Genomic DNA, 26,711 nt, shown 5'->3' with positions numbered 1-26,711 from the left:
AGGTGGACAGCGGCTGCGCCGGGCAGGCCGCGGCGCCAACCCCGGCTGGCCGACAGCCGCTGCCGCACTGAGCGGGGGCGGGGGACTGCGGCGCGCGCGGGGCCGGCCGGGCGCCCGCCGGGGCCGCCTCCTGAGCCTCGGAGCGCTGCGCGGCCGCCAGCCAGCCTCCGCCGCCCCGCCCCGCCCCGCCGGCCCGGGCCCGCAGACTGTGCCTCCGCCCCGCCCTCTCACCCCCGGATTGACACTGAGTGTTCTGCTGGGGGCTCGGCGAACAGGGCACCTCCGCCAATCGGCGGCCTCGCGGGGCGGACCCCGGGCCCAGGCCAGCATCTCGGCCAATCGGACGCGTCTGCCCGCCCAGTTGCGGCCTCGCGAGTGCGTGAATGGCCGAGAGTCCGCGGTGCGTGTCACGAGGCTGAGAGCCTATAGTGGCGCGGGAAGGTCGCGGGAGGGCCAATGGGCGGCGGCGCTGAGCCGTCAGTCAGGGCGGCCTAGGCCAATTAGCGGCGGTCTGCGGGGGCGTCACGGACAGCAGCAGAGATCTTGGGCTGAGGTTCCCGGGCGGGCGGGCGCGGAGAGACGCGGGAAGCAGGGGCTGGGCGGGGGTCGCGGCGCCGCAGCTAGCGCAGCCAGCCCGAGGGCCGCCGCCGCCGCCGCCCAGCGCGCTCCGGGGCCGCCGGCCGCAGCCAGCACCCGCCGCGCCGTAGCTCCGGGACCGGCCCCGGCCGCCGCCGCCGCGATGGGCAACGCCGCCGCCGCCAAGAAGGGCAGCGAGCAGGAGAGCGGTGAGTGCCCGGGCCGTGACCCCAATCCTGGCCCTGCGCTGGCAGCCCTGGCCTTGTCCATCATCGCCTGGCCCCTCCCCCTACGGGGCCCCCCCATCCCTCTCTGCCTACCCCCCAGCGCCCCTTGCCCCGGCCTGTCCAAGGCTGGGGCCCGCGGGCCCGCAGAGTACCCCCTGTAGGGGTCCCCTTCCCCTAGGGCCGCCCCACACTGCAAAGACCGTGCTCCCCCCCAGCTGTCACTGCCAACCATGCACGTATGACCGCTGGGGCCCCACATAGGCCCCTGTCACCAGCCTACCCCCTCCTTTCCTGGCCCCTCTCCCCAGATTCTAATCCCCCCACTTCTTCACTCACCTCTCTCACCTATGGGATCCTCTGCCTGACCCTGACTCAGGTTTCTACCAGTTTGGGAATGCGATGGGGTCTGTCTGCCTCCACCGCGCAGGGACCTTGGCCACTTGCTGACCACACCCCTCCCCCCTCCAGCCCCCGCCATCTTTCTCCTGCCCTTCCCCTCTTCACCTTAGCACAGCCCCCACTTCCAAACCCATCTTGCCCCCTAAGCATTTCCCAGAGCCACCTCCAGCATTGTTTTTTTTTCTTCTGTGTCACTTGGCATGGGGGACAGGATCTTTCTGGGTCCCTCTGCCTTTCTCATCCTGTCACTCTGTCATTCTGCTTCTCTGCTTGTGCTCCGTCCTCCAAGCAAGCGTCTGTCCCTGGCTGGGGTAGCAGACTGTTTATGAACGTAGAGAATTGCTTCAGTGCTTCCAAACCCAAGTTTGAGCTGGTCTTGTTGGGATTCATTGCGTCCTCTTTCCTGCGTTGGGGTAAGGGAGTGGTGGCAGAGCCCCCTCGCATTTTCTGCCTTGCAGTGAGCTCTAGGCTCCATGGAGGGCCCCTCAATAAATGGTCGTTTCACAACTGAGGCTCCGTCATTCACCCAGTCCCTGGGGCTTCTTCCACCGCTCCTGGCTTGGGATGAAAAGTGTCTGGGTTTAGCGAGGTTCATTCGGTTTTAATTGAGATGGTCAGAAAGAGCACTGGGGAGGAGGAGGCAGTCAAAGAGAGTAATGGGTGACGTCTAGTGATTTGCTTTGACGTCTAGTGATTCTGATCATTCCCAGGGCTCAGCCAGAGAGAGACCTGTTTCACCCACTTGCCCACACATTATGTTGGGCTTTTCCAGCCAGCCAGAGAAAGAGATTCTCTATCTGGAAATGCCATCAGAAATGGTCTTGAACCCCATTCCCAATTTTTACAGCTCTTAAATTGTTGTCACTCCAGTCTGAAAGCTGGAAGGCGGCTGGGATCCCCTGTCCACTTACCCAGAAATAGTCGGAACTATTAGTCGAAAAGAAAGGCCAGTTTTTGGTTTCAAACCCCAGCATCTGAGTTTCCTGAATGCCCCCTCCCAGAAAGGTATGAAAGCCAGGGAACTTTATTCCCATACGGATTCAAATAGCAGAACTCAGAGTCACAGAGCAATCATGAAGAGGCCTGACATGTCACCAATGGGCGGGGGCCGGGGAGGGAAGTGCCTGTAGCTGAGTGCTTGATGACAGAGGAGCAGGTGGGTAGTGTCCAAAAAAGGTCTGGGCATGAGCTTGGAGGGGACTTGGCAAGGGGGGAGGAGTCAGGCCCCCCAGCAGGTGAGGCCAGCTGGGAGGTAGAAGGTAGAGGCAGGTAGCTATGTATTGCGGTGGCTCAGTTGAAAGTTGGGGAGATGACAGTCCTGGAAAACCTTCAAGGCTATCAGACACATGTGGTGGGGTTGGAAAGCCGCACAAGAAAAAGGATCCCAAGAAAAAGATCAGAGGCTCTGGAAGGAACCACTGATTCTCTCAGAGCACAGGTCAGACACCCAGGAATGAATGATCATGATAAAATAGAGCTACTATTTATTGGGCATCTAGGCTATTCCACAGGCTAAATGGCCAGGCGGATAGATATATCTACTCTGGTGACTTTCATAACAGGCTGTTATCCAAATTTTCCAAAGGAGCCCTCTGGTAGAAATGACATCCATGACATAGATGATATCACAGAGGCAGGATTCACATCCAGATCCATCTACCAGCAAACTTCTTGGACCCCAGAATTTCCCGACTTTGACATTTTTCAGCAGCCTCCCAGATTTTTACTCTATCATATTTTCTTAATTTAAAATAATAAAAATTTTACTCACTTCTGTTCAAACGTAAACTTGGAGCTCATTCTAAACAATAATATAAATGAAATCATGAGATTGCCATGCCAGTTATATTTTCTCTGATACATATTAAATACAGTGTAACTAGATAAACATCCCGAAAATCATGTCATGTTCTGCCAATGGGACCATGTCACACGTTGAGAAACGCCCGAAGCTGTACTTCCTCCCAGAGGCTCCCAGAGAAGGAAATAAGATGAGGAAGGAAGTCCCTCTTTGCTTTGAGGCGCTCTGATTCTGAGAGGATGGAGTTAGACAAAATTTGCCCTCTTATAAGGGTGGGGCAGGGGCGGGGGCAGTAGCCAGGCCAGCCTGCAGGGGGCACCTGGATTTCATCTGCCAGACGCCGGCCCGACTGGGGTCAGGAAAATGCCCAGGCCTTGGGAGGCACCAGTTAAGCATCCTGCAGTCCCTTGTGGTACCATCTCTGTGCCAGGGCAGGACAGAGTCCGCCTCCTCCCAAGAGGCCAGGGATCTAGAATGAACCCTGGAGTGGAATGGGGGGAATCTACACCCAAAGATGGCAAAGCCATTGGGAGAGCTGAGAGGGCCGAGAAAAGACTAAGCCCCAGGCTCTGGCCAAGTTGGAAGAATGGAGAGGGAGCAGCGGCCCCAGGGGCAGGCGCCCAGGTCAGACAGCCAAGTGGGGCTCAGGTCGTGGCTGGCACTGGCTGAAGATACCCCTGGGAGCTGGCCCACAGGGGAAGGAGCAGAGCTGGTAAAAGGGAGCCCCCCATCCCCAGGACACAAGCAGATCCTGGCAAAGAGAGAAGAGCACCCCCTAAGAAGACCCTAGATGGGAAGAACTAGTGCCGTGTAACATCCTATGGATGCCTAAGACGGCCAGACACCTTCTGTGCCTTGGCAGTTGTATGGGTGCCCAAGAGGATCTTATCAAAGCAGCTCTCCCCTTAGCGCAACCGCGTCTACAGAAATTTGGAGGGCCCTATCTGTCCCTCCTCCACACCCAGTGGCCTCTGGGTTGGGTTTCTCTTCCTGCTCCCACCCCACGTCTCCCTAGCTCCCCCCGCAGGCAGGGTTCTGGGGATGGACAGCCGAACAGACACGGCAGGTCCCATGAGCCTTCCCAGCCACCGTAGTCCCGGTGCCCTGAGAACAGGACTGAGCGATGGCTTCCAAGTCCAGCGATGGTGAGGCTGAGCCCTGTTGCTATAGCAACTTCCCAGGCACACACTGCCCCTCAAGTCAGGGAAGGGCTGCAGCGGGGTCTGGGGCACAGGCGAAGAGGAGGAGGATGTGAACCCCTGGCTGTCCCTGGAAACGCCTCCTGTACAGCCCCGGGCTGGGCGGCCTGGGGAAGAGCAGAGGGGATCGGTGGCCCAGTTCAGACAAGGGAGGCTGGTCCACCCAGCAGGGGGGCCAGCTCAGAGAGGGGTAGTGGAGCGGTCCATCCCAGTGTGGGGGTTCAGCTCAGACTGTAGGATGAGCCATCTCAGTGTTGGGGTCCAGCTCAGAATTGGGGTCGTTCTAGCCCAGTGTTGGGGTCCAGCTCAGAATGGGGGTCGTTCCAGCCCAGTGTTGGGGTCCAGCTCAGAATGGGGGTCGTTCCAGCCCAGTGTTGGGGTCCAGCTCAGAGTTGTGTCATTTAGGTAAGCCCAGAGCAGGGAATCCAGGCTCCACAGGAGGAATCAGCCAGCTTCGAGTAGGGGGCCCGGCCCAGGCTGGGCATTCCTGCCCCAGAATTCCCAGGACAGCCAGATTTCAAAAGGGCAGAAGGTCTGAGATTGTTGTCTGGAGGAAGGGGGTTCTGAGGCTGGGCTCCTTCCGAGGGAGACTCCAAGCCCCTTGCCCAAATTGATATTCTGCTCTTGCAATTCCCTATTCCCAGGGCGAGTTTCTAGATTTCTGACTTCTGCTGTGGCCCTGGCTTTTCAAGGGATGTCAAGGAGTTTTCTCTATGAGCCCAAATGGAATCTGGACCAGAGTGAGAGCTGGCACCCCCCATGTGGAAGATGTGGGCAGGGCGGCAGGCTGTACAGGCCAGCAGCTGGCTGGGTTACCATCCTCTGCCACTTCCTGTTGCTAGCAGGGGTCCTGGGTGCTGGGCATACTCAAAGAGGCTGCCACTGACCCTGTGCTTCTTTTGGGATCTGGAAAGAAGGAGGAAGATGGTCAAGGCTGCCTCCCCCTCCCCCACCCCTGGGTTTAGCCGCTCGTTTCCGGTTTGGACTTTCATGGCCGAGAGTAGAGCCAAGCACAGGGCAAGGTTTGAGAGAGGCCAAGGACATCCCGGGATGCCTTTCCCCTCTCCACCCCCGCATAGGAGCAAAACAAAGAGCCAGATGTACCCATTTTCTCTCTCAGGATAGCAGGATTTGGGGGTTCCACATTGAAAGGGAGTTCAGGGGAGGAGGCAGGGTGGCTCTTGTTACCCCCCGCCCCAAGCCTGTCTCTCCAGCTGTTCTTTCAGCGAATTTTAAAGGAGCTCTGGGGCGTCTTTAGCCCCCAGGGAGTCTCTGGCTGTTGCCTGATCCTGAACCTTAACTCTTTACCCTCTGCCCAATGGGCACTGCTCTGGGCACATCAGGCGCTGTCCTCTGCACAGTCCAGTGCCCACTGAGGAAAGCAGGGCCTGGCATCCCGGGAGCAGTGAAGTCCCTGGAAAGGGAAGTTAGTTTTATCGCCCCGCCCTGGGGCACGCAGGCAGCCAGAGGGACACCCTCGGGAGAATCTTCCCATCGCCTCCTGCCAAGGAAGCCCTCTGCAAACCTTGGCCAGCTTGGAGCAGGTACCTTTAAAAGCTTCTGTGGCAACCAGCTCCTCCTCCCTGGTCCCCTGAGGCCATCCCAAGGAGGCTGACTTAGAGGCTCTGCATTTTCCTGGTTTCTCAGCAAAAAGAAGATTCCAGGGAGAGCCCGGGGGGCCGGGGATGGATCTGGGATCAGGCAGTAGCCAGGGTGGGGACTCGGAGACCACCTTCCAGCTGTGGCTGCAGCTGCTCCTCTGGGCCCACCTGGCTGTACGTTTCCTGGGCTACCTGCACCACACCTTCTGGGGGCCTAAGCCACAGCCAGCACCCTGAGCCTCCCTGGCCAGGGGGCAGAAGGCCCCCAGATCACCCCATCCCACCCACCCTTTATTCTACCCTTTGCTGGAAGAGGCAGGAAGCAGAGGTGAGTGTGGGGCCTCTTGATTGAGGTTACGTGCCCCTCCCCGCCATCATCCCTCTCTTTGCCTGCTCCTCCTGGCACTGGCCTCCCCCATGCCCCATCCCCAAATCTGACAAGCTAACAGGGCTAGTGGCACGAGAGGCACAGAGCCTGGGCACTCTGGTCCTTTGAGAAGCCAGAGAAGGGCCATGCTAACAGTAAGGCACCCTGTGGAGCTACTCCGTGGGGCACCAGCAGACAACCAGAGGCTGAGAGCTCAGCAAGTCGGGGAGGTGCAGGATTCAGCAATTCTTTCCTTTTTGCTAAGAGCAAAGGGAAAACGGACCAGACCTTTTGGATTCCCTTCAAGCCGGGCACCTCTCTGCCTTCTTGTGTGGGTGAAGGTAGAATCCCAAGAGGGCACCCTCCACCCTCCCCACCCACTGCTGAATTCTGTGTGGATTATTTGGAGGTTTCCAAGGAAGATGTTTTCTGTCACAAAGGTTCTATTACTGAAGCCAGGCACAGTGGCTCACGCCTGTAATCCCAGCACTTTGGGAGGCTAAGGTAGGGGAATCCATTGAGGCCAGAAGTTGGAGACCAGCCTGGGCAACATAGCAAGACCCCATCTCAAAACAAAACAAAACACACAAAGGTTTTGCTAGTGAAAGCGTTGGATTTGGTGTGACCCCCAGGCTCAGGCCCCTGGGCTAGTTGGTAGCGCAGCCAGGCACCCATCTAGGACTCCTGGCCACTCATTGCCTGTCCCCTCTCCGCCTGGTCATTCATTGTGGGGCCTTCTTGGCCACGGTCTCTCTCTGTCCGCCATCTACCACTTTTTTTTTTTTTTTGAGATGGAGTTTCGCTCTTGTCGTCCAGGCTGGAGTGCAATGGCGCGATCTCGGCTCACTGCAACCTCTGCCTCCCGGGTTCAAGCAATCCTCCTGCTTCAGCCTCCTGAGTAGCTGGGATTACAGGCATGAGCCACCACGCCCAGCTAATTTTGTATTTTTAGTAGAGACAGGGTTTCTCCATGTTGCTCAGGCTGGTCTGAAACTCCCAACCTCAGGTGATCCGCCTGTCTCGGCCTCCCAAAGTGCTGGGATTACAGGCGTGAGCCAGCGCATCCGGCCACCATCTACCACTTTCTAGCCCCATGGCGGTTCTTCTCTCTGAATGCTGAGGGAGAGCTGCGGAGACAGGTAGTGGGGGTGGCTCCCCACAAGGCCACGTGGGATTCCTGGCAGGCAGACAACCAGCAATGCCAAAGGGCAAGTGTACAGGGCCCCTCAGGGTGGCAGCAAACCCAGGAACATCAGGGGGTTGAAGGCAGCTCTGTCCACATTGGCCACCCTGGTGCACTGGACTCAGCGCTGAAACCAATGGTTGAGTCGGCAGTGAAGTCGTTAATCTCATTGGGACGTGGGGGCAGGCAAGTGACCTCAGACCTGATCAGTCTTCTCCTGTGTACAGTGGGAATAACAGCAGCTCCTACTCCACAGGGTGAGAACGAAGCATAGAAAATACTCAGCGAGGGGCTGGTCCCTTGAGCCCTAGGTGGTGGTTAAAAGGACAAGTCCATAATGCAAGAATCTGTGAGGCTGCGCATTTAGATTTGGGCACTCGATGTATCTCCTATATTTGTTTTTGGGGTTTTTTTATTATTACTTTTTTTTTTTGAGACAGGGCCTCACCCTGTCACCCAGCCTGCAGTGTAATGGCTCAATCACGGCTCACTGCAGCCTCTATGTCCCACCTCTGCCTCCTGAGTAGCTGGGACTACAGGTGCACAACACCACATCTGGCTAATGTTTTATTTTTTGTAGAAGGTTTTGATGTTGTCCAGGCTGGTCTCGAACTCCTGTATTCAAGCAATCCCCCCAACTCGGCCTCCCAGAGTATTATTATTTTTTTGAGACAGAGTCTCACTCTTGCTCAGGCTGGAGTGTAGTGGTGCAATCATAGCTCACTGCAACCTCAATCTCCTGGGCTTTAAGCAACCTCAATCTCCTGGGCTTTAAGCGATCTTCCTGCCTCAGCCTCCTGCGTAGCTGGAACTGCGGGCATAGACCACTATGCTCAGCTAATTTTTTAATTGTTTCATTTTTTGTAGAGATTGGGTCTTGCTATGTTGCCCAGGCTGGTCTCTAATTCCAGGCCTCAAGCGATCCTCCAACCTCGGCCTTCCAAAGCACTGGGATTATAGGCATGAGCCACCGTTCCCAGCTCTCCCTGTATATATATATATATATATATATGTGTATTTTTTTTTTTTTTTTGAGATAGAGTCTCACTCTGTCGCCTAGGCTGGAGTGCAGTGGCATGATCTCAGCTCACTGTAACCTCTGCCTCCCAGGTTCAAGAGATTTTCCTGCCCCAACCTCCCAAATAGCTGGGATTACAGGCATGCGCCACCGTGCCCAGCTAATTTTTGTATTTTTAGTAGAGATGGGGTTTCACCATGTTGGCCAGGCTGGTTTCAAACTCCTGACCTCAAGTGATCTGCCCGCCTTGGCCTCCCAAAGTGCTGGGATTATAGACATGAGCCACCATGCCCGGTCTCTCCCCATATTTTATTTTCTTTTTTCTTTTTTTTTCTTAGACAAGTCTTGCTCTGTCGCCCAGGCTGGAGTGCAGTGGCACGATCTTGGCTCACTGCAACCTCAGTCTCCCGGGTTCAAGCAATTCTTCTGCCTCAGCCTCCCAGGTAGTTAGGATTACAGGCACACACCACCACGCCTGGCTAATTTTTTTGTTTTGTTTTGGAGACACAGTCTCGCTCTGTCACCTAGGCTGGAGTGCAATGGCATGATCTCAGCTCACTGCAACCTCTGCCTCCCAGGTCGAAGCGATTCTCCTGCCACCATGCCTGGCTAATTTTTTTGTACTTTTAGTAGAAACTGAGTTTTACCATATTGGCCACGCTGGTCTTGAACTCCTGACCTCAAGTGATGTACCCGCCTCGGCCTCCCAAAGTGCTGGGATTACAGGCATGACCCACCGTACCTGGCCTAATTTTTTTATTTTTAGTAGAGATGGGGTGTCGCCATGTTGGCCAGGCTGGTCTCAAACTCCTGACATCGTGATCCACCCACCTCGGCCTCCCAGAGTGCTGGGATTACAGACGTCAGCCACCGCACCCAGCCTCTCTCCCCATGTTTTATACCTCAATTTAGAAAATAATAGGCCAGGCGCGGTGGCTTATGCCTGTAATCCCAGCACTTTGGGAGGCCAAGGCGGGCAGATCACCTGAGGTCAGGAGTTCGAGACCAGCCTGGCCAACATGGCGAAACCCTATCTCTATTAAACATACCAAAATTAGCTGGGTGTGGTGGCAGGTGCCTGTCATCCCAGCTACTCGGGAGGCTGAGGCAGGAGAATCATCTGAACCTGGGAGGCGGAGGTTGCAGTGAGCTAAGATTGTGCCACTGCACTCCAGCCTGGGCAACAAAGCAGGACTCCATCTCAAAAATAATAATAATAATAATTTTAAAAAATAAATTGGCCGGGCGCGGTGGCTCACGCCTGTAATCCCAGCACTTTGGGAGGCCGAAGCGGGTGGATCACAAGCTCAGGAGATCGAGACCATCCTGGCTAACACGGTGAAACCCCGTCTCCACTAAAAAAAATACAAAAAATTCTCCAGGCGTGGTGGCAGGCGCCTGTAGTCCCAGCTACTCAGGAGGCTGAGGCAGGAGAATGGCGTGAGCCTGGGAGGCGGAGCTTGCAGTGAGCGGAGATTTCGCCACTACACTCCAGCCTGGGCGGTAGAGGAGACTGTCTCAAAAAAATAAAAATAAAAATAAAAAAATTTAAAAAAAGATAGATAAAAAATAATAATAGCTGACATTTATCTGGCACTACCATCACACAGGCCACTGTTCAACTCCCTTTGTCAAGATGAACTCATTCATTCCTCAAAACCACCCCACTTTACAGATGAGGAAAACTGACGCCTAGAGAGGTGAGATCAGTTACCCAAAGTCACAAAGTTCATCAGAGACCAGGCTGGGCTCTGAACTGGATCTTGTCCCCAAGTCCTGGCCCTTAGCCACTTTGCTGGGATGTGTCTCAGCAGAGACCAGAATGACTGTTTTCAAGCCTGTTTCCTGGGTTGTTAAGTGGAGACAATGGATACAAGGCAGGTTGCTGAGCGAGTCAGATGAGACAGTGTAGACAGCAGCCGGCACAGGGTCTGCCGGGGAAGTTTCAACATTAGCCAGGCAGTGATGTTCACCTTGGGATGCCGTGGGGCTGAGGAGTGGGCATCGGGTGAGACTTCCCTTGAACCAGCTCTGGAGCAATGCCCTTGCGATTGCCACGGAGAGGAACAGGGCCAGCTGGGTGCCAAGGTGACAGCTGAGCCCCCCAAGGGCGCCTGCTACCCGAGCCCCCGAGGCCTCCATCCCAGGCCCAGCCTCCCCAGAGAAGGGGCCAGAGGAACAGCCAAATCCCAAGGCTATAAATACCTCGGCTGGCGTCGGCCCTGGCCGTGGAATGTCGGTCAGAACTGGGGCGAGTGGGGGTGGGCTGGCCTGCCTGGGCGCCTCCCTCCGTTCCCCTGGGAGTGACCCCTGAGACTCTCTGTACCCCACTTTGGATGGAGTGGCAGCTGGATCCCACCTCTCTGTAGCAAGGGAGGCCCAGGCTACGGCCCAGCCAGGGCCCCCAGAGGCACCAGAAAAAGGTCAGGTTCTGGGTTGGAACTGCACCCCACTTTCCACCAAGTATCTCCCCAGAAATCACCTGAACCCACCCCGGTGAGACGGGGGTCTCTAACTCTCCCCTCTCTCCCTTTCAGTGAAAGAATTCTTAGCCAAAGCCAAAGAAGATTTTCTTAAAAAATGGGAAAGTCCCGCTCAGGTAAGGCTGCTGGGTGCAGAGCCCAGGGAGGGGTGAGCTGGCGACCCCCAGCTCCCTGGCTGTGTCCCAGCAACACAGCTAGAATTTCAGAAACCCCGTAGAAGGCTTCAGACCCTCCCCATCTGCTCCCTAGGTGCCCATAGGGGCTCCTGTGTGGAGACACCTGACTGCCCAATGCCAGGCACCCCCATCCCACTACCCCTTCCAACGGCCCGCCCCTGCCCCCAGCACAGCTGCCAGCAGCTTCCAGGCCCCAGGCCAGGGCCAGATCTGGCCCCTGCCACCTGCCTTAAGGAATGTACCCTCTGCCATCTTGATTTTCCGCCCCCTGTCCTCACCCCGCTGACCCCACGTGCTCCCCGGGGCCCCCTCTGCCGGTGGCAGAGGGGATGCCCCAGACCTTAGCCAAGCAGGCCGCGGGGAGGGCACACCCTGAGCCAGCCGACCCCTCTGCCCACAGAACACAGCCCACTTGGATCAGTTTGAACGAATCAAGACCCTCGGCACGGGCTCCTTCGGGCGGGTGATGCTGGTGAAACACAAGGAGACTGGGAACCACTATGCTATGAAGATCCTCGACAAACAGAAGGTGAGGTGGCCCGTCCTCGCTCAGGGCCTGCCTGTCAGGCCTTTGCCTGGACTGTGCCCACTCCTTGGAGTGCCCTATCCACCCGTTCACTCACTTGCTTTTTTTTTGATTCAGAGTCTCGCTCTGTCGCTCAGGCTGGAGTATAGTGGCGTGATCTGCATTAGTGGGGGCTCATATAGTGGGGGCTCACTGCAACCCCCACCTCCCTAGTTCAAGCGATTCTCCTGCCTCAGCATCCCGAGTAGCTGGGATTACAGGCGCCTGCCACCACACCCAGCTAATTTTTGTATTTTTAGTACAGATGGGTTTTCGCCATGTTGGCCAGGATGGTTTCGAATTCCTGACCTTAGGTGATACACCTGCCTCAGCCTCCCAAAGTGCTGGGATTACAGGCGTGAGCCACTGGGCCTGGCCGCTTGGTTTTTTTGCAGGGGACAGGATCCTGCTCTGTTGCCCAGGCAGGAGTGCAGTGACGTGATCATAGCTCACTGTAGCCTCAAACTCCTGAGCTCAAGAGATCCTCTCGAGTAGCTGGGACCAGAAGCGCACACTACTATGCCTGGCTAATTTTTGTTTGTTTTTTGTTTTAGACAGGGGGTCTTGCTGTGTTGCCCAGGCTGGTCTTGAACTCCTGGCCTCAAGTGATCTCCTACTTCAGCCTCCCAAAGCACAGGGATTACAGGCATGAGCCACCATGCGAGGCTCACCCACTATTCCCCGAGCCCCCATAATGTGCCCGCCCCAGGGGTCAGAAGGGCCCTGTGCTGCCTTCCCAAAGCTCCCTCTCCAGGCCGGCCATGGATTCAAAGCCAGGCACTGTGACACAGGGTCAGACACCAGCCCAAAGGGAGGAGGACAAGAGCACTCGGGGGAAGTGGTGTTTACGTGCACTTTCTTCCCGTAAGTATTTTTGTGATCCAACTTTATACCAGGCACTGCTATAAAGCAGCAATGTAACCAGCAGAAATGTAACCTGAGCCACAGAAGCGATTTTAAATTTTCTGTTTGCTCCATCATAAACAGTAAAAACAGCCAGCATGGTGGCGCATGCCTGTAGTCCCAGCTACTAGACAGGCTGAGGCGGGAGGATCACTTGAACCCAGGAGTTCAACTCCAGCCTGGACAACACCCCATCTCTTAAAAGAGCCAGACCCCATCTCTTAAAAAAAAAAAAAAATTTGTAATCAAAAAAGAAAGTGAAAGAAACAGGTGTCATTCATGAAATTCATTTTAATGACATGTTTGGGGCTTTTTGTTTTGTTTTGTTTTGTTTGAGATAGAGTCTCACTCTTGTCGCCCAGGCTGGAGTGCAGTAGCGTGATCTCAGCTCACTGCAACCTCCACCTCCCAGGTTCAAGTGATTCTCCTGCCTCAGCTTCCCAAGTAGCTGGGATTATAGGTGCCGCCACCACGCCCGGCTAACTTTTGTATTTTTAGTAGAGACGGGGTTTCACCATGTTGGTCAGGTTGGTCTTGAACTCCTGACCTCAGGTGATCTGCCCGCCTTGGCCTTCCAAAGTGCTGGGATTACAGATGTGAGCCACCGCACCTGGCCTAATGATATGTTTTAATTAATCCAGTATATCTACAGTATTACCCTTTCCATATATTGTCAATGTGAAAATATCATTAATGAAACATTTTACATTCCTTTTATTTTTTTCCCAGTCCTCCATGACTTCGGAAATATTTCCTTTTCTTCTGTACTGAAGTGTCTTTAAAATCCAGTGTCCATTGTATGCTTAAATTTTTCCTGGAAAGATGAGAAAAAGTAGGGAAGTTGAAAAAGCAGATTCACATGCCCAGGTTGTTCCAACCATGCCTGAAAGTCACCAGTACCTGCATCAAGGGTTTAATTTTTGTTTTGTTTTTGAGATGGAGTTTTGCTCTTGTTGCCCAGGCTGGAGTGCAATGGCACGATCTCGGCTCACTACAACCTCTGCCTCCTGGTTTCAAGCGATTCTTGTGCTCCAGCCTCCTGAGTAGCTGGAATTATAGGCACCGGCTACCATGCCCAGCTAATTTTTTAATTTTTTTTTTTTTTTTTTTGAAATGGAGTCTCGCTCTGTCACTCAGGCTGGAGTGCGGTGGCACAATCTTGGCTCACTGCAACCTCCGCCTCCCGGGTTCACGCCATTCTCCTGCCTCAGTCTCCTGAGTAGCTGGGACTACAGGTGCCTGCCACCACGCCTGGCTAATTTTTTGTATTTTTAGTAGAGACGGGGTTTCACCATGTTAGCCAGGATGGTCTCGACCTCCTGACCTTGTAATCCGCCTGCCTTGGCCTCCCAAAGAGCTGGGATTACAGGTGTGAGCAACCGCACCTGGCCAATTTTTTAATATTTTTAGTAGAGACAGGGTTTCACCATTTTGGCCAGGCTGGTTGTTTTTTGTTTGTTTTTGTTTTGTTTTGTTTTGGAGACGGAGTATCGCTCTGCCGCCCAGGCTGGAGTGCAGTGGCACGATCTCAGATCACTGCCAGCTCCACCTCCCGAGTTCATACCATTCTCCTGCCTCAGCCTCCTGAGTAGCTGGGACTACAGGCACCCACCACCACACCCGGCTAATTTTTTGTATTTTTAGTAGAGACGGGGTTTCACCGTGTTAGCCAGGATGGTCTCGATCTCCTGACCTCGTGATCCGCCTGCCTCAGCCTCTCAAAGTGCTGGGATTACAGGCGTGAGCCACCGTGCCCGGCCTGGTTGTTTTGTTTTTGGGACAGGGTCTTGCTCTATTGCCCAGGCTGAAGTGCAGCTGAGCTCAAATGATCCTCCTGCCTCAGCCTCTGGAGCTGCTGGGACCGTAGTCGTGCCATGCCCAGCTAATTGCTTTTGTTGTTGTTGTTGTTGTTGTTTGTAGAGATGGGGTCTCGCTACATTGCCCAGACTAGTCTCAAACTCCTGGGCTCAAGCGATTTACCTGCCTGGGCCTCCCAAAGTGCTGGGATTACAGGCGTGAGCCACCGTGCCCAGCTGGTGTCAGTTTTAAAATTTATATTTTAGATACTTAAAATTTTTGAATTTGGCTCCCCATCCGACCAGCCATATTTCAAGGGCTCACCATCCCCCTGTGTCTAATGGGGACTGAACTGAGTAGGGCAGGTGTAGACTCTGAGGACACAGCTATGTGAGCAAAGCAGTTGACAGCTAACCGAGAGACCAGGCTGGCCACATGTTACACACCAGCCTGACATCAGCCAGCTGTGTGACCTTGGGCAAGTCACCTCCCCTCTCTGTGTCTGGTCTTCCAAACTGGCATACTCCCAGCATGGGCCTCTAGGGCTTCTGTCCTGATTCAGTGAGAGACTAGGTGCCAGGTGCCTGCTTATGGCATCTGCTACTAGGGGACAGGTGATGGCTGAGGAGCTGTCAGCCTGAGGTTCAGGTTGCTGTGTGGAGTGTTCTAGACAAGGGTAAGGCAGTTCCTAAACCTCCCACCCCTTGGGCTTCTCCTGCCTGTCTTTTCAATTTCAGTTCAGCTCCCCCTTCCTCCAGAAAGCTCTCTCTGATTCCCCCTTCCCCAGACCATGCCAGGTACTTTACATGGGCTTCTTGGGGGCTGCTTCTCCACAACCCCAAGATACCCTCCACCACGGCTCTGACCTCTCTGGGGGTAACCCATGTATTCTTTGCCCTGGACTTTGTGCCGTGCAAGGACAAGCAGCCCCTAGCCTCCCTGATGCTGTGTCCTCAGCATCAGCCAAGGGCCCGACAGGCCACAGGCACACAAATGATTCTGGCTGAAGGAACCGGCCTGGCTCTGGCATTCCTAGTTCCAGGCATCAGGGGAAATGAGGCCCCTCTCACCTCCCCCTCCTTTCTGCCCTCCCCTCCTACCCTTCCCAGGTGGTGAAACTGAAACAGATCGAACACACCCTGAATGAAAAGCGCATCCTGCAAGCTGTCAACTTTCCGTTCCTCGTCAAACTCGAGTTCTCCTTCAAGGTGGGGTCCCAGTGGCCAAGGGGCGGGGTCACTGCATTGGGTCCCAGCCTTCTGGCCCCCAAGGCTTGGGTCGGAGCTGAGGACAATCAGTGGCTGCCCTCTTTTGTGGAAGAACAAGATCCCTGGAGGAGGGAGATCAGGGGACGGGAGTCAGGCTGGGACTCTGGTAGACCCAAGTTCAGTTCCTGGTCCAGCCAGTTTGTAGTTCGATACCCTTGGCAAGCCACCCAACCTCAGTAACATCCCTCAAAAGCAGCACCTGGTTTATGGCAAGAGCCTGACCCAAGAGCACAAACTCTGCCCCAGGCAGCCAGGGTTCAGTTCCCAGTTCAGTACTTCCTGATGTGTGGCCCCGGGCAAGAGACTTATCCCCCCAAGCCTCAGTTTTCTCATTGGTAAAATGGGGATCATACCAGTTCCAGCCTGGTGGGGTTGTCATGATAGTTCCAGGCACGTCTTGAGCGCCCTTTGGGAGCCATTTTGGGTGCCATCCAAAGCTGTGGTCATGAGAAACAGGAAAGGCCACTCAGGGCCAGCTTCATGGGCGTTTGACCCAGAGAAGCACAAGGGCCTGTGCTCCGAGGGACCCCACACTGGTTTAACGCTTTGCTGCTGCTGCTGTCTTGAGATCCGTAATAATTTTTTTTTGTTGAGACAGTCTCACTCTGTTGCTCAGGGTAGAGTGCAGTGGTGCAATCTTGGCTCACCACAACCTCTGCCTCCTGGGTTCAAGCAATTCTCCTGCCTCAGCCTCCTGAGTAGCTGGGATTCCAGGTGCCCACCACCATGCCCAGCTTATTTTTGTATTTTTAGTAGAGACAGGATTTTGCCATGTTGCACAGGCTGGTCTTGAACTCCTGACCTCAAGTGATCTGCCTGCCTTGGCCTCCCAAAGTGCTGGGATTACAGGCATGAGCCACTGTGCCAAGCCTAATTTTTATTTCTTTTTTTTGAGACGGAGTTTGGCTCTTGTTGCCCAGGCTGGAGTGTAATGATGCGATCTCAGCTCACCACAACCTCCGACTCCTGGGTTCAAGCAATTCTCTTGCCTCAGCCTCCCAAGTAGCTGGGATTACAGGCATGTGCCATCACACCTGGCGAATTTTGTATTTTTTAGTAGAGACGGGATTTCTCCATGTTGGTCAGGCTGCCCTTGAACTCGTGACCTCGGGTGATCCGCCTGCCTCGACCTCCCAAAGTGCTGGGATTGCAGGTGTGAGCCACCATGCCTGGCCGTTTTGTTTTGTTTTGTTTAGGATAAGGTCTCACCCTGTTGCCCAGGCTGGAGTGCAGTGGTGCAATTACAGCTTACTACAACCTTCACCTCCCAGGTCAAGCGATCCTCCCACCTCAGTCTCCTGAGTAGCTGAGACTACAGGTGCACGCCATGATGCCCAGCTAATTTTTGTATTTTTGTAGAGACAGGGTCTCACTATGTTGCCCAGGCTGGTCTCAAACTCCTAGGCTCAAGTGATCCACCCACCTTGGCCTCCCAAAGTACCGGGATTATACAGGCATGAGCCACCACACCCGGCCCTCTGTAATAATTTTTTAACCAGGGGCCACCTTTTTTATTCTGGGCCCCACTAATTCTGCAGCCTGTCATGATCCCATTTTACAGATGACAAAACTGTGGCCTCAAAGCCTTACTCAAGCTCCCAGAGCAAGGTACTATAGAGTTCTCTCTCCAGCCAAGGCAGGCTAACCAGGTCCCGACATACCTCTGAGCCAGCCCTTACTTTCACCCATTAACAGCAGGATAAGGGTCGCCCCTATAGAACACGATTCCTACAGGGAGCCAGGTTCACTGTTGTCATTTAATGTTTGAACACCAGCCGGGGAGGCCCCCAGGGCCTTCAGATAGGGTCCAAGTCTCAGGGAGTGGGCCCTTGACCAGCCACTGCTTCCCACAGGACAACTCAAACTTATACATGGTCATGGAGTACGTGCCCGGTGGGGAGATGTTCTCACACCTAAGGCGGATCGGAAGGTTCAGGTAAGCAGGCCACCCACCATCACATCAGGCTGTCAGGGTGTCCACAGGTGGCAGTGCACGACCAAGCCCCCTGGGGATGCAGAGGAGTCCAGCATACTTCAACATGCAGGTGGTCTCCCAGGATACTGTGGGTTTCTGTTTCCCCTGTGCTGAGGAATATGTGATGTTTCAACCACCACAAAACAAAACACAGCAAACATGGCAACTTAGGTGTCCAAACTGAAGTTGGTGCCAGGTCCGGTGGTTCTCATCAGTAATCCCAGCACTTTGGGAGGCCGAGGTGGGCAGATCACCTGCGGTCAGGAGTTTGAGACCAGCCTGGCCAACATGGCGAAACCCTGTCTCCACTAAAAATACAAAACTGAGCTGGGCGTGGTGTTGGGCACCTGTAATCCCAGCTACTTGGGAGGCTGGGGCAGGAGAATCACTTGAACCCAGGAGACAGAGGTTGCAGTGAGCCAAGATCACACCACTGCACTCCAGCCTGGGTGAGAGAGTGACATGCCGTCTCGAAAAAAAAAAAAATTGAAGTTGTTGATTTTGTGCATTTTTTGAGCCCCAAAAGGTGGCATGCATCTGTAGTCCCACTACTCCTGAGGCTGAGGTGAGATCATTTGAGCTCAAGAATTTGAGACCAGCCTGGGCTGCATAGTGAGGTTTTATCTCTTTTTAAAAAAAAATTGGCCAGGCGCGGTGGCTCATGCCTGTAATCCCAGCACTTTGGGAGGCCGAGGTGGGCGGATCACGAGGTCAGGAGATCGAGACCATCCTGGCTAACATGGTGAAACCCCGTCTCTACTAAAAAAATACAAAACAATTAGCCGGGCGTGGTTGCAGGCGCCTATAGTCCCAGCTACTTGGGAGGCTGAGGCAGGAGTATGGTGTGAACCCGGGAGGCAGAGCTTGCAGTGAGCCAAGATCGCGCCACTGCACTCCAGCCTGGGTGACAGAGCGAGACTCTGTCTCAAAAAAAATAAGTAAATAAATAAAATAAAATAAAAATTATACTATTATTTTATTTTATATAGATCAATAGTTTCATATGTGTAGATTTTAATATATATTTTTATACATAAAATAAAGCTATATACAGAAATTTGTAAGTTTAAGATACAGGCCGGGTACAGTGGCTCATGCCCTATAATCCCACTTTGGGAGGCCGAGGTGGGCAGATTGCTAGAGCCCAGGAATTTGAGACCAGCCTAACATAGCAAGACCCCATCTCTACAAAAAAATACAAAAAAAAAAAAAAAGTAGTCAAGTGTGGTGGCACATTCCTGTAGTCCCAGCTACTGGGGAGGCTGAGGTGGGAAGATCACCTGAGCCTGGGAGGTCAAGACTGCATGAGCCATGATCACGCTGCTGCACTCCAGACTGGGTTGTAACAGAGACCCTGCTGAAAGAAAAAAAATTTTTTTTAACTTATAAATTTGTCTTATTAACTTCTAAGTTTACAAATGTAGTTTTATTTGATTTTATTTTTTGAGACAGAGTTTCACTCTTGTCACCCAGGCTGGAGTGCAGTGGCACGATCTCAGCTCCATGCAACCTCTGCCTCCGGGGTTCAAGTGATTCTCTTGTCTCAGCCTCCCAAGTAGCTGGGACTACAGGCACATGCCCCCTTGCCTGGCTAATTTTTGTACTTTTAGTAGAGATGGGGTTTCACCATGTTGGCCAGGCTGGTCTCGAACGCCTGACCTCAGGTGATCCGCCCCCCTTGGCCTCTCAAAATGCTGGGACTACAGGCATGGGCCACCGCACTGGCCTTGTAGTTGTATTTTAGACAGATAACTATAGATTCACTTTACATACAATAAAATGCACAGTTCTTCAATGTTCCATGCCACAAATTTTGACAGTTGTATACAGCTACCTAACCTCCACCCAAAACAGTATATGGAACTTTTCTATCACCTCAGAAAATTCCCTTGAATCCCTTTCTTTTTTTTTTTTTTCCAATAATATACAGAGGTGGAGGCCGGGTGCCGTGGCTCACGCCTGTAATCCCAGCACTTTGGGAGGCCGAGGCGGGCGGATCACAAGGTCAGGAGTTCGAGACCAGCCTGACCAACATGGTGAAACCCCGTCTCCACTAAAAATACAAAAATTAGCCGGGCGTGGTGGTGCACTCCTGTAATCCCAGCTATTCAGGAGGCTGAGGCAAGAGAATCGCTTGTTTCTGGGAGGGCAAAGGTTGCAGTGAGCCGAGATTTATGCCATTGCACTCCAGTCTGGGCAAGACAGCGAGACTCCATCTCAAAAAAAATCAATCAATAAAAAAAAAAAAATATATATATATATACACACACACACACATATCTACATACACACAGAGGTGAAGTCTTGCCTATATTGCCCAGGCTGGTCTCGAACTCCTGGGCTCAAGCGATCCTCCCACCTCGACCCCCCAAAATGCTGGGATTACAGGGGTGAGCCACCACACTGGGCCGAATCCCTCTCTTGACACGTCACCTCCCTGCCAAAGGCAGTTGCCCTTTCTGACTTCAAACACCGTGCCTTTGTTTTGTCTGGGCGTGGACATGATATAAATGGCCTCATTCATGTTCTTTTGTGTCTTCTTTTGCTTAACATAATCAGTTTGAAATGCAGCCACATTATTGAGTGGATGCATGGGCTGTCCTGTTGGCGGTGGTGGTGGTGAGTGGAATTCCATTGTATGACTATAGCTCAGTCTGTGATTCCATTCCCGTGTGGATGGACCCACAGGCTGTTTCCCGTGTCGGGCTATCTAAGAATCAGGTGCCTTGCGTTTCTGACGGCTGGAGTGGAGGTGTCTTCCTCTGGGGGAGGCTCTGCAGGGCTACCTGCTGGACCATTTTGGGGCATGGCCACTGATGTTCACCTCCCCATTTGTCCCCATCAGCGAGCCCCATGCCCGTTTCTATGCGGCCCAGATCGTCCTGACCTTTGAGTATCTGCACTCGCTGGATCTCATCTACAGGGACCTGAAGCCGGAGAATCTGCTCATTGACCAGCAGGGCTACATTCAGGTGCCCACCAGGCCGGGCGAGGGGCAGCCCTGGGGAAACCGTGGCCTGGACCCTCCTTCCCTGCCAACTGCCTGTTCTTGTGCCCACAGGTGACAGACTTCGGTTTTGCCAAGCGCGTGAAGGGCCGCACTTGGACCTTGTGCGGCACCCCTGAGTACCTGGCCCCTGAGATTATCCTGAGCAAAGTAGGAGCCTCCCCAGCCCTCCCCTTCCCCTGAGGCTGGCTCTGCTCTCCTGCTCTCGCCCCCTCCTCACCCTGTGCCCCCCCATCTTGCTCCAGGGCTACAACAAGGCCGTGGACTGGTGGGCCCTGGGGGTTCTTATCTATGAAATGGCCGCTGGCTACCCGCCCTTCTTCGCAGACCAGCCCATCCAGATCTATGAGAAGATCGTCTCTGGGAAGGTGAGGTCCGGATGTGGGGACACAGCCCTGGAAGAAACAGACCCTTCCCTGCTCACCCATCCTACTCCCTGGGGAGACCTGCTTGTTGTCAGAATAATCTAGAAGTTCCTTAAGTCAGGCCAGGTGGTGAAGCTGGACGCATCGGCCACACTGAGGCCAACACCTCAAGCCCCCTCGCTGTCCAGCCCCAACCCTGCGGTTCCAGAATCCCATGGCTTCCAAAATCCCGAGCCTCACGGGAACTTCTTGGCCACAGAACACAAACCGCCCTGCCAGACAACCCTCCTTGTCACTCCTCGTCCCAGTTAGTGCGAGTTTTCGCAAATTCCAAGGCAGAAAAACGAATGTATTTGGTTTCTGTTCCCAGGTGCTGTCCACAGCCTCACCCGAGAGTGCCCTCACTTAGCGTTTATAGCCCATGCTTCCTCTCCCAAACCCAAATTTGCCTAACTCTGAGGGTTCAGATGAGGGGTGGTGAAGCCATCTCAGCTCACATCTATGACAGGTGCAAAGTGCCCACCATCCACCAGGCCTTAGAATCCCCATCAGTCACACCCTGAGATGGTGGCACCCTCTGTAGGAGAGGTGAGGAAACGGGCTGGGAAAAGGGATGTGTCTTGGCCAAGATCACACTTTGGTGAGTAGGTAATCATCGTAGGCAATCATCGTAGGCACTGATGGCCGGAGAGAGGTTGGGGACGCCAGTTCTGCCCTCAGCTCAACCACCTTGCTGGGAAGACCCGACCATCCCCCCACTTGGTCCAGCATCTCCTACACAGGAGCTTTTGGTTGGCCCGGAGTCACGACACTGTGGTGGGAGCACCCTCAGGCTCAGCCTGGGCCCCAGTCCCAGCTCTGCCACTGACTAGCTTTGAAACTTTGGGGCTGGGTACAATGGCTCACACCTGTAATGCCAGCACCTTGGGAAGTGGAGGCTTGAGGCCAGGAGTTCCAGACCAACCTGGGCAACATAGCCAGACCCCATCTCTAAAAAAAAAAAAAAAAAAAAACTGGCCGGGCGCTGTAGCTCACACCTGTAATCCCAGCACTGTGGGAGGCCAAGGCGGGCAGATCACCTGAGGTCAGGAGTTCGAGACCAGCCTGACTAACGTGGTGAAACTCTGTCTCTACTAAAAACACACACACAAAAAATTAGCTGGGTATAGTGGCGGGCGCCTATAATCCCAGCTACTTGGGAGGCTGAGGCAGGAGAATCGCTTGAACCCAGGAGGCAGAGGTTGCAGTGAGCCAAGATCACACCATTGTACTCCAGCCTGGGCAACAGGGTGAGACTCTGTCTCAAAAAAAAAAAAAAAAAAAAACCTAAAAATTAGCTGGGCGTGATGGTGCACCTCTGTATTCCCAGCTCATCGGGAGGCTGAGGCAGGAGGATCACTTGAGCCCAGAAGTTCGAGGCTGCAGTGAGCTGTGATTGTGTCACTGCAATCTAGCCTGGGTCACAGAGCCAGACTCTGTCTTTTAAAAAAATTCAGGCAAGTGGGGTGCCCTTGCTGGACACATAGCATCACTAAAAGGGAAAGATGAAGGCCAGGCACAGTGGCTCACGCCTGTAATCCCAGCACTTTGGGAGGCCGAGGCAGGTGGATCACAAGGTCAGGAGTTCAAGACCAGCCTGGCTAACATGGTGAAACCCTGTCTCTACTACAAATACAAAAATTAGCTGGGCGTGGTGGCAGGCACCTGTAATCCCAGCTACTCGGGAGGCTGAGGCAGAGAACTGCTTGAACCCGGGAGACAGAGGTTGCAGTGAGCCGAGATTGCGCCATCGCACGTCAGCCTGGGTGACAGAGCAAGACTCTGTTTCAAAAAAAGGGAAAGATGAGGCATCTGCCACGGGACCAAAAGAAACTGCCAAGAAAATGGCCCAGAGTTGGCCAGGTGTGGTGGCTCACACCTGTAATCCCAGCACTTTGGGAGGCCGAGGCGGGCGGATCACGAGGTCAGGAGTTTAAGACCAGACTGACCAACATGGTGAAACCCCATCTCTACCAAAAATACAAAAATTAGCTGGATGTGGTGGCGCACACCTGTAATCCCAGCTACTCAGGAGTCTGAGGCAGAAGAATCACTTGAAACCGGAAGGCAGAGGTTGCAGTGAGCTGAGATTGCGCCACTGCACTCCAGCCTGGGCAACAGAGCAAGACTCCGTCTCAAAAAAAAAAAAAAAAAAAAAGAAAAGAAAAAAGAAAATGTCCCAGAGTAGGAAAAAAAAAGAAAGAAAAAAAAAAACACAGAAGATCCCATAGGAGAAGATGCACATGACTCCCTTCTTTGTAGCATTTTCTAGTTCCCCCGCACCCTCAGTGGTATTATCTCCCTTGTGCAGCCCTGGGATATCTGCCCCACATCTGAGAGGCATGCGCAGGCCCAGAGAGGTTAAGGGCCATGGCCAAGGTCACACAGCGTGTAAGAGGCACAGCAGGAACAAAAAGTCGTTTCTTGCAACTATAACTCCAGTGATGACTTGCATACAAGGCTGTGGGCTCAAAGCGTTTGGGGAAAACTTTCAAGAAGAGTTGAGCTGGGTTGTAAAGAATGGAAGAGCCTTAGCTATGCAGAAAGAGGAGAGAAAAAGTTTATTATAAGCATGAATATTTCAGAAGTCTCCGGACCCCAGCAGAGATGCCTTAAGCAGCAGCAGCAGCAGCTGAGAATGCAAGTTCTAGAGTCCAGTAGACCTGAGATGGAATTGCCCCATCCCACGCCTCAGTGTGACCTAGGAAGAGCTGTTTAACCCAAGCCTCAGTTTCCCCTTCTCTGAAATGGAAATCATCATAGCACTTGCCTTAGAGCAATGGTTCTTAAAGGGGATCCCTTTCCAGCAGCACCATTGCTGGGGAATTTGTTAGAAATGCAGATTCTTGGGCCAGGCACGGTGGCTCACACCTATAATCCCAACACTTTGGGAGGCCAAGGCAGGTGGATCACCTGAGGTCAAAAGTTCAAGACCAGCCTGACCAATATGGTGAAACCCCATCTCTACTAAAAATACAAAAATTAGCCAGGTGTCGTGGCGTGAGCCTCTAATCTCAGCTACTCAGGAGGCTGAGACAGGAGAATTCCTTGAGCCCAGATCACACCACTGCACTCCAGCCTGGGCTACAGAGTGAGGGTTTTTTTTTTTTTTTTTTTTTTTCAAAGAAATGCAGATTCTTGCTGGGTGCGGGTGGCTCACGCCTATAATCCTAGCACTTTGGGAGGCCGAAGCAGGAGGATCGCTTGAGCCTAGGAGTTCAAGACCAGCCTGGGCAATGTAGTGAGACCCTGTCTCTACAAAAACTTCTTAAAATACCTAGCTCTTGAATTTTTAAAGTTTTTAAATAAATGCAGATTCTTAGGCCACAGTATCAGATTTCCTAAATTGGAAACTGTAGGGTAGGCCCAAGGAGCTGTTTTACAGGATGCTGGCAGGCACTCTGCTTTGGAGGCCCCCACCCAGTAGGACCGTTGGATGGAGAAAGAAGCCTCATGGGCTCCCCAAGTTCCAGACCAGCTTCCCACCCTGTCCTTATACCCCTTCCTCCAGGTGCGGTTCCCTTCCCACTTCAGCTCTGACTTGAAGGACCTGCTGCGGAACCTCCTGCAGGTAGATCTCACCAAGCGCTTTGGGAACCTCAAGAATGGGGTCAACGATATCAAGAACCACAAGTGGTTTGCCACAACTGACTGGATTGCCATCTACCAGAGGAAGGTGGGCCTCCCCTCCTTAAGCCTGCTGAGGGTTTGGGAGCAGGCCAAGAGTCAGGGAGGACAGCCAATAGAGAGATAGAGAAGAGAACACAGGTTCAGGAGCAACCTAAAGTAGAGAGCTTAGAGCAGTGGGGTCTAGAAATGGGAATCTGGGGTCATTTGGCCATCCCGTGACCTTGTGCAGCAGATGCCTCTCTCTGGGAAGTAATTTCCCCTTTGATGAGTTGGCTACATTAAGAGTTTCGGGCTGTTAAGAGGAATCCATCACCTAATGGTAAGCACAGGCCTGAGTCAGAGTAAATATCTCTTGAATGTTAGGCCATTCACATTTATTGTTGTAATAATGATTATGTTGAATGCTGAGGTCTGGGTGATTCTTGATCCCTCTCCAGGTGGAAGCTCCCTTCATACCAAAGTTTAAAGGCCCTGGGGATACGAGTAACTTTGACGACTATGAGGAAGAAGAAATCCGGGTCTCCATCAATGAGAAGTGTGGCAAGGAGTTTTCTGAGTTTTAGGGGTGTGCCTGTGCCCCCATGGGTTTTCTTTTTTCTTTTTTTTTTTTTGGTGGGAGGGTGGGAGGGTTGGATTGAACAGCCAGAGGGCCCCAGAGTTCCTTGCATCTAATTTCACCCTCACCCCACCCTCCAGGGTTAGGGGGAGCAGGAAGCCCAAATAATCGGAGGGACAGAAACACCAGCTGCTCCCCCTCATCCCCTTCACCCTCCTGCCCCCTCTCCCACTTTTCCCTTCCTCCTTCCCCACAGCCCCCCAGCCCCTCAGCCCACCCAGCCCACTTCTGCCTGTTTTAAACGAGTTTCTTAACTCCAGTCAGACCAGGTCTTGCTGGTGTATCCAGGGACAGGGTATGGAAAGAGGGGCTCACACTTAACTCCAGCCCCTACCCACACCCCCATCCCACCCAACCACAGGCCCCAGTTTCTAAGGGCAAATGAACGAAGCGCCAACCTTCCTTTCGGAGTAATCCTGCCTGGGAAGGAGAGATTTTTAGTGACATGTTCAGTGGGCTGCTTGCTAGAATTTTTTTTAAAAAACAACAATTTGAAGTCTTATTTAAGTTCCACCAGTGCCTCCCTCCCTCCTTCCTCTACTCCCACCCCTCCCATGTCCCCCCATTCCTCAAATCCATTTTAAAGAGAAGCAGACTGACTTTGGAAAGGGAGGCGCTGGAGTTTGAACCTCCCCGCTGCTAATCTCCCCTGGGCCCCTCCCCGGGGAATCCTCTCTGCCAATCCAGCGAGGGTCTAGGCCCCTTTAGGAAGCCTCCGCTCTCTTCTTCCCCAACAGACCTGTCTTCACCCTTGGGCTTTGAGAGCCAGACAAAGCAGCTGCCCCTCTCCCTGCCAAAGAGGAGTCATCCCCCCAAAAGACAGAGGGGGAGCCCCAAGCCCAAGTCTTTCCTCCCAGCAGCGTTTCCCCCCAACTCCTTAATTTTATTCTCCGCTAGATTTTAATGTCTAGCCTTCCCTCAGCTGAGTGGGGAGGGCATCCCTGCAAAAGGGAACAGAAGAGGCCAAGTTCCCCCAAGCCACGGCCCGGGGTTCAAGGATAGAGCTGCTGGGGAGGGGCTGCCTGTTTTACTCACCCACCAGCTTCCGCCTCCCCCATCCTGGGCGCCCCTCCTCCAGCTTAGCTGTCAGCTGTCCATCACCTCTCCCCCACTTTCTCATTTGTGCTTTTTTCTCTCGTAATAGAAAAGTGGGGAGCCGCTGGGGAGCCACCCCATTCATCCCCGTATTTCCCCCTCTCATAACTTCTCCCCATCCCAGGAGGAGTTCTCAGGCCTGGGGTGGGGCCCCGGGTGGGTGCGGGGGCGATTCAACCTGTGTGCTGCGAAGGACGAGACTTCCTCTTGAACAGTGTGCTGTTGTAAACATATTTGAAAACTATTATCAATAAAGTTTTGTTTAAAAAAAAAAGTGTCGCCTGGTGTTCTCGACTTCGATCACCCACCCACACACCCCCAGGGGGTTGGAAAGGGAATTTCGGACCCCAGCGTGCAGACCGATCAGGTCCTGGCTTGAAGTCCTTGTAACCAGGGTTTAGCTGAAATTCCGGCACTCCTT

General features: G+C 53.5%; 2 protein-coding genes across 4 annotated transcripts; both read left to right on the top strand.

Moving 5' to 3' along the window:
* Positions 1-520: 520 nt before the first annotated feature.
* On the top strand, positions 521-26,564 carry PRKACA (protein kinase cAMP-activated catalytic subunit alpha). 3 transcript variants are annotated; one of them, XM_055238166.2, is made up of 10 exons: positions 521-785; positions 10,909-10,970; positions 11,431-11,559; positions 15,405-15,503; positions 17,417-17,499; positions 20,384-20,510; positions 20,600-20,695; positions 20,791-20,913; positions 24,461-24,625; positions 25,017-26,564. In XM_055238166.2, the coding sequence occupies exons 1-10, from the start codon at positions 740-742 to the stop codon at positions 25,140-25,142; spliced, it is 1,056 nt and encodes a 351-aa protein (XP_055094141.1). In that variant the 5' UTR covers positions 521-739; the 3' UTR covers positions 25,143-26,564. The 3 variants fall into 3 exon arrangements, with proteins under 3 accessions (XP_055094141.1, XP_055094143.1, XP_055094140.1); XM_055238168.1 differs by lacking the exon at positions 521-785 and adding an exon at positions 4,090-4,148; XM_055238165.1 differs by lacking the exon at positions 521-785 and adding an exon at positions 9,933-10,610.
* Positions 4,155-6,355, top strand: SMIM46 (small integral membrane protein 46). The gene has a single exon (XM_055238183.2). It carries the CDS (start codon positions 5,888-5,890, stop codon positions 6,038-6,040), a length of 153 nt encoding a protein of 50 aa, XP_055094158.1. The 5' UTR covers positions 4,155-5,887; the 3' UTR covers positions 6,041-6,355.
* Positions 26,565-26,711: the final 147 nt, after the last annotated feature.

This window comes from Symphalangus syndactylus, chromosome 13 (genome assembly GCF_028878055.3).
Source record: "Symphalangus syndactylus isolate Jambi chromosome 13, NHGRI_mSymSyn1-v2.1_pri, whole genome shotgun sequence".
NCBI lineage: Eukaryota > Metazoa > Chordata > Mammalia > Primates > Hylobatidae > Symphalangus > Symphalangus syndactylus.
Note: the sequence above shows the minus strand (reverse complement) of the source record. Positions and strands in the feature narration are given on the sequence as shown.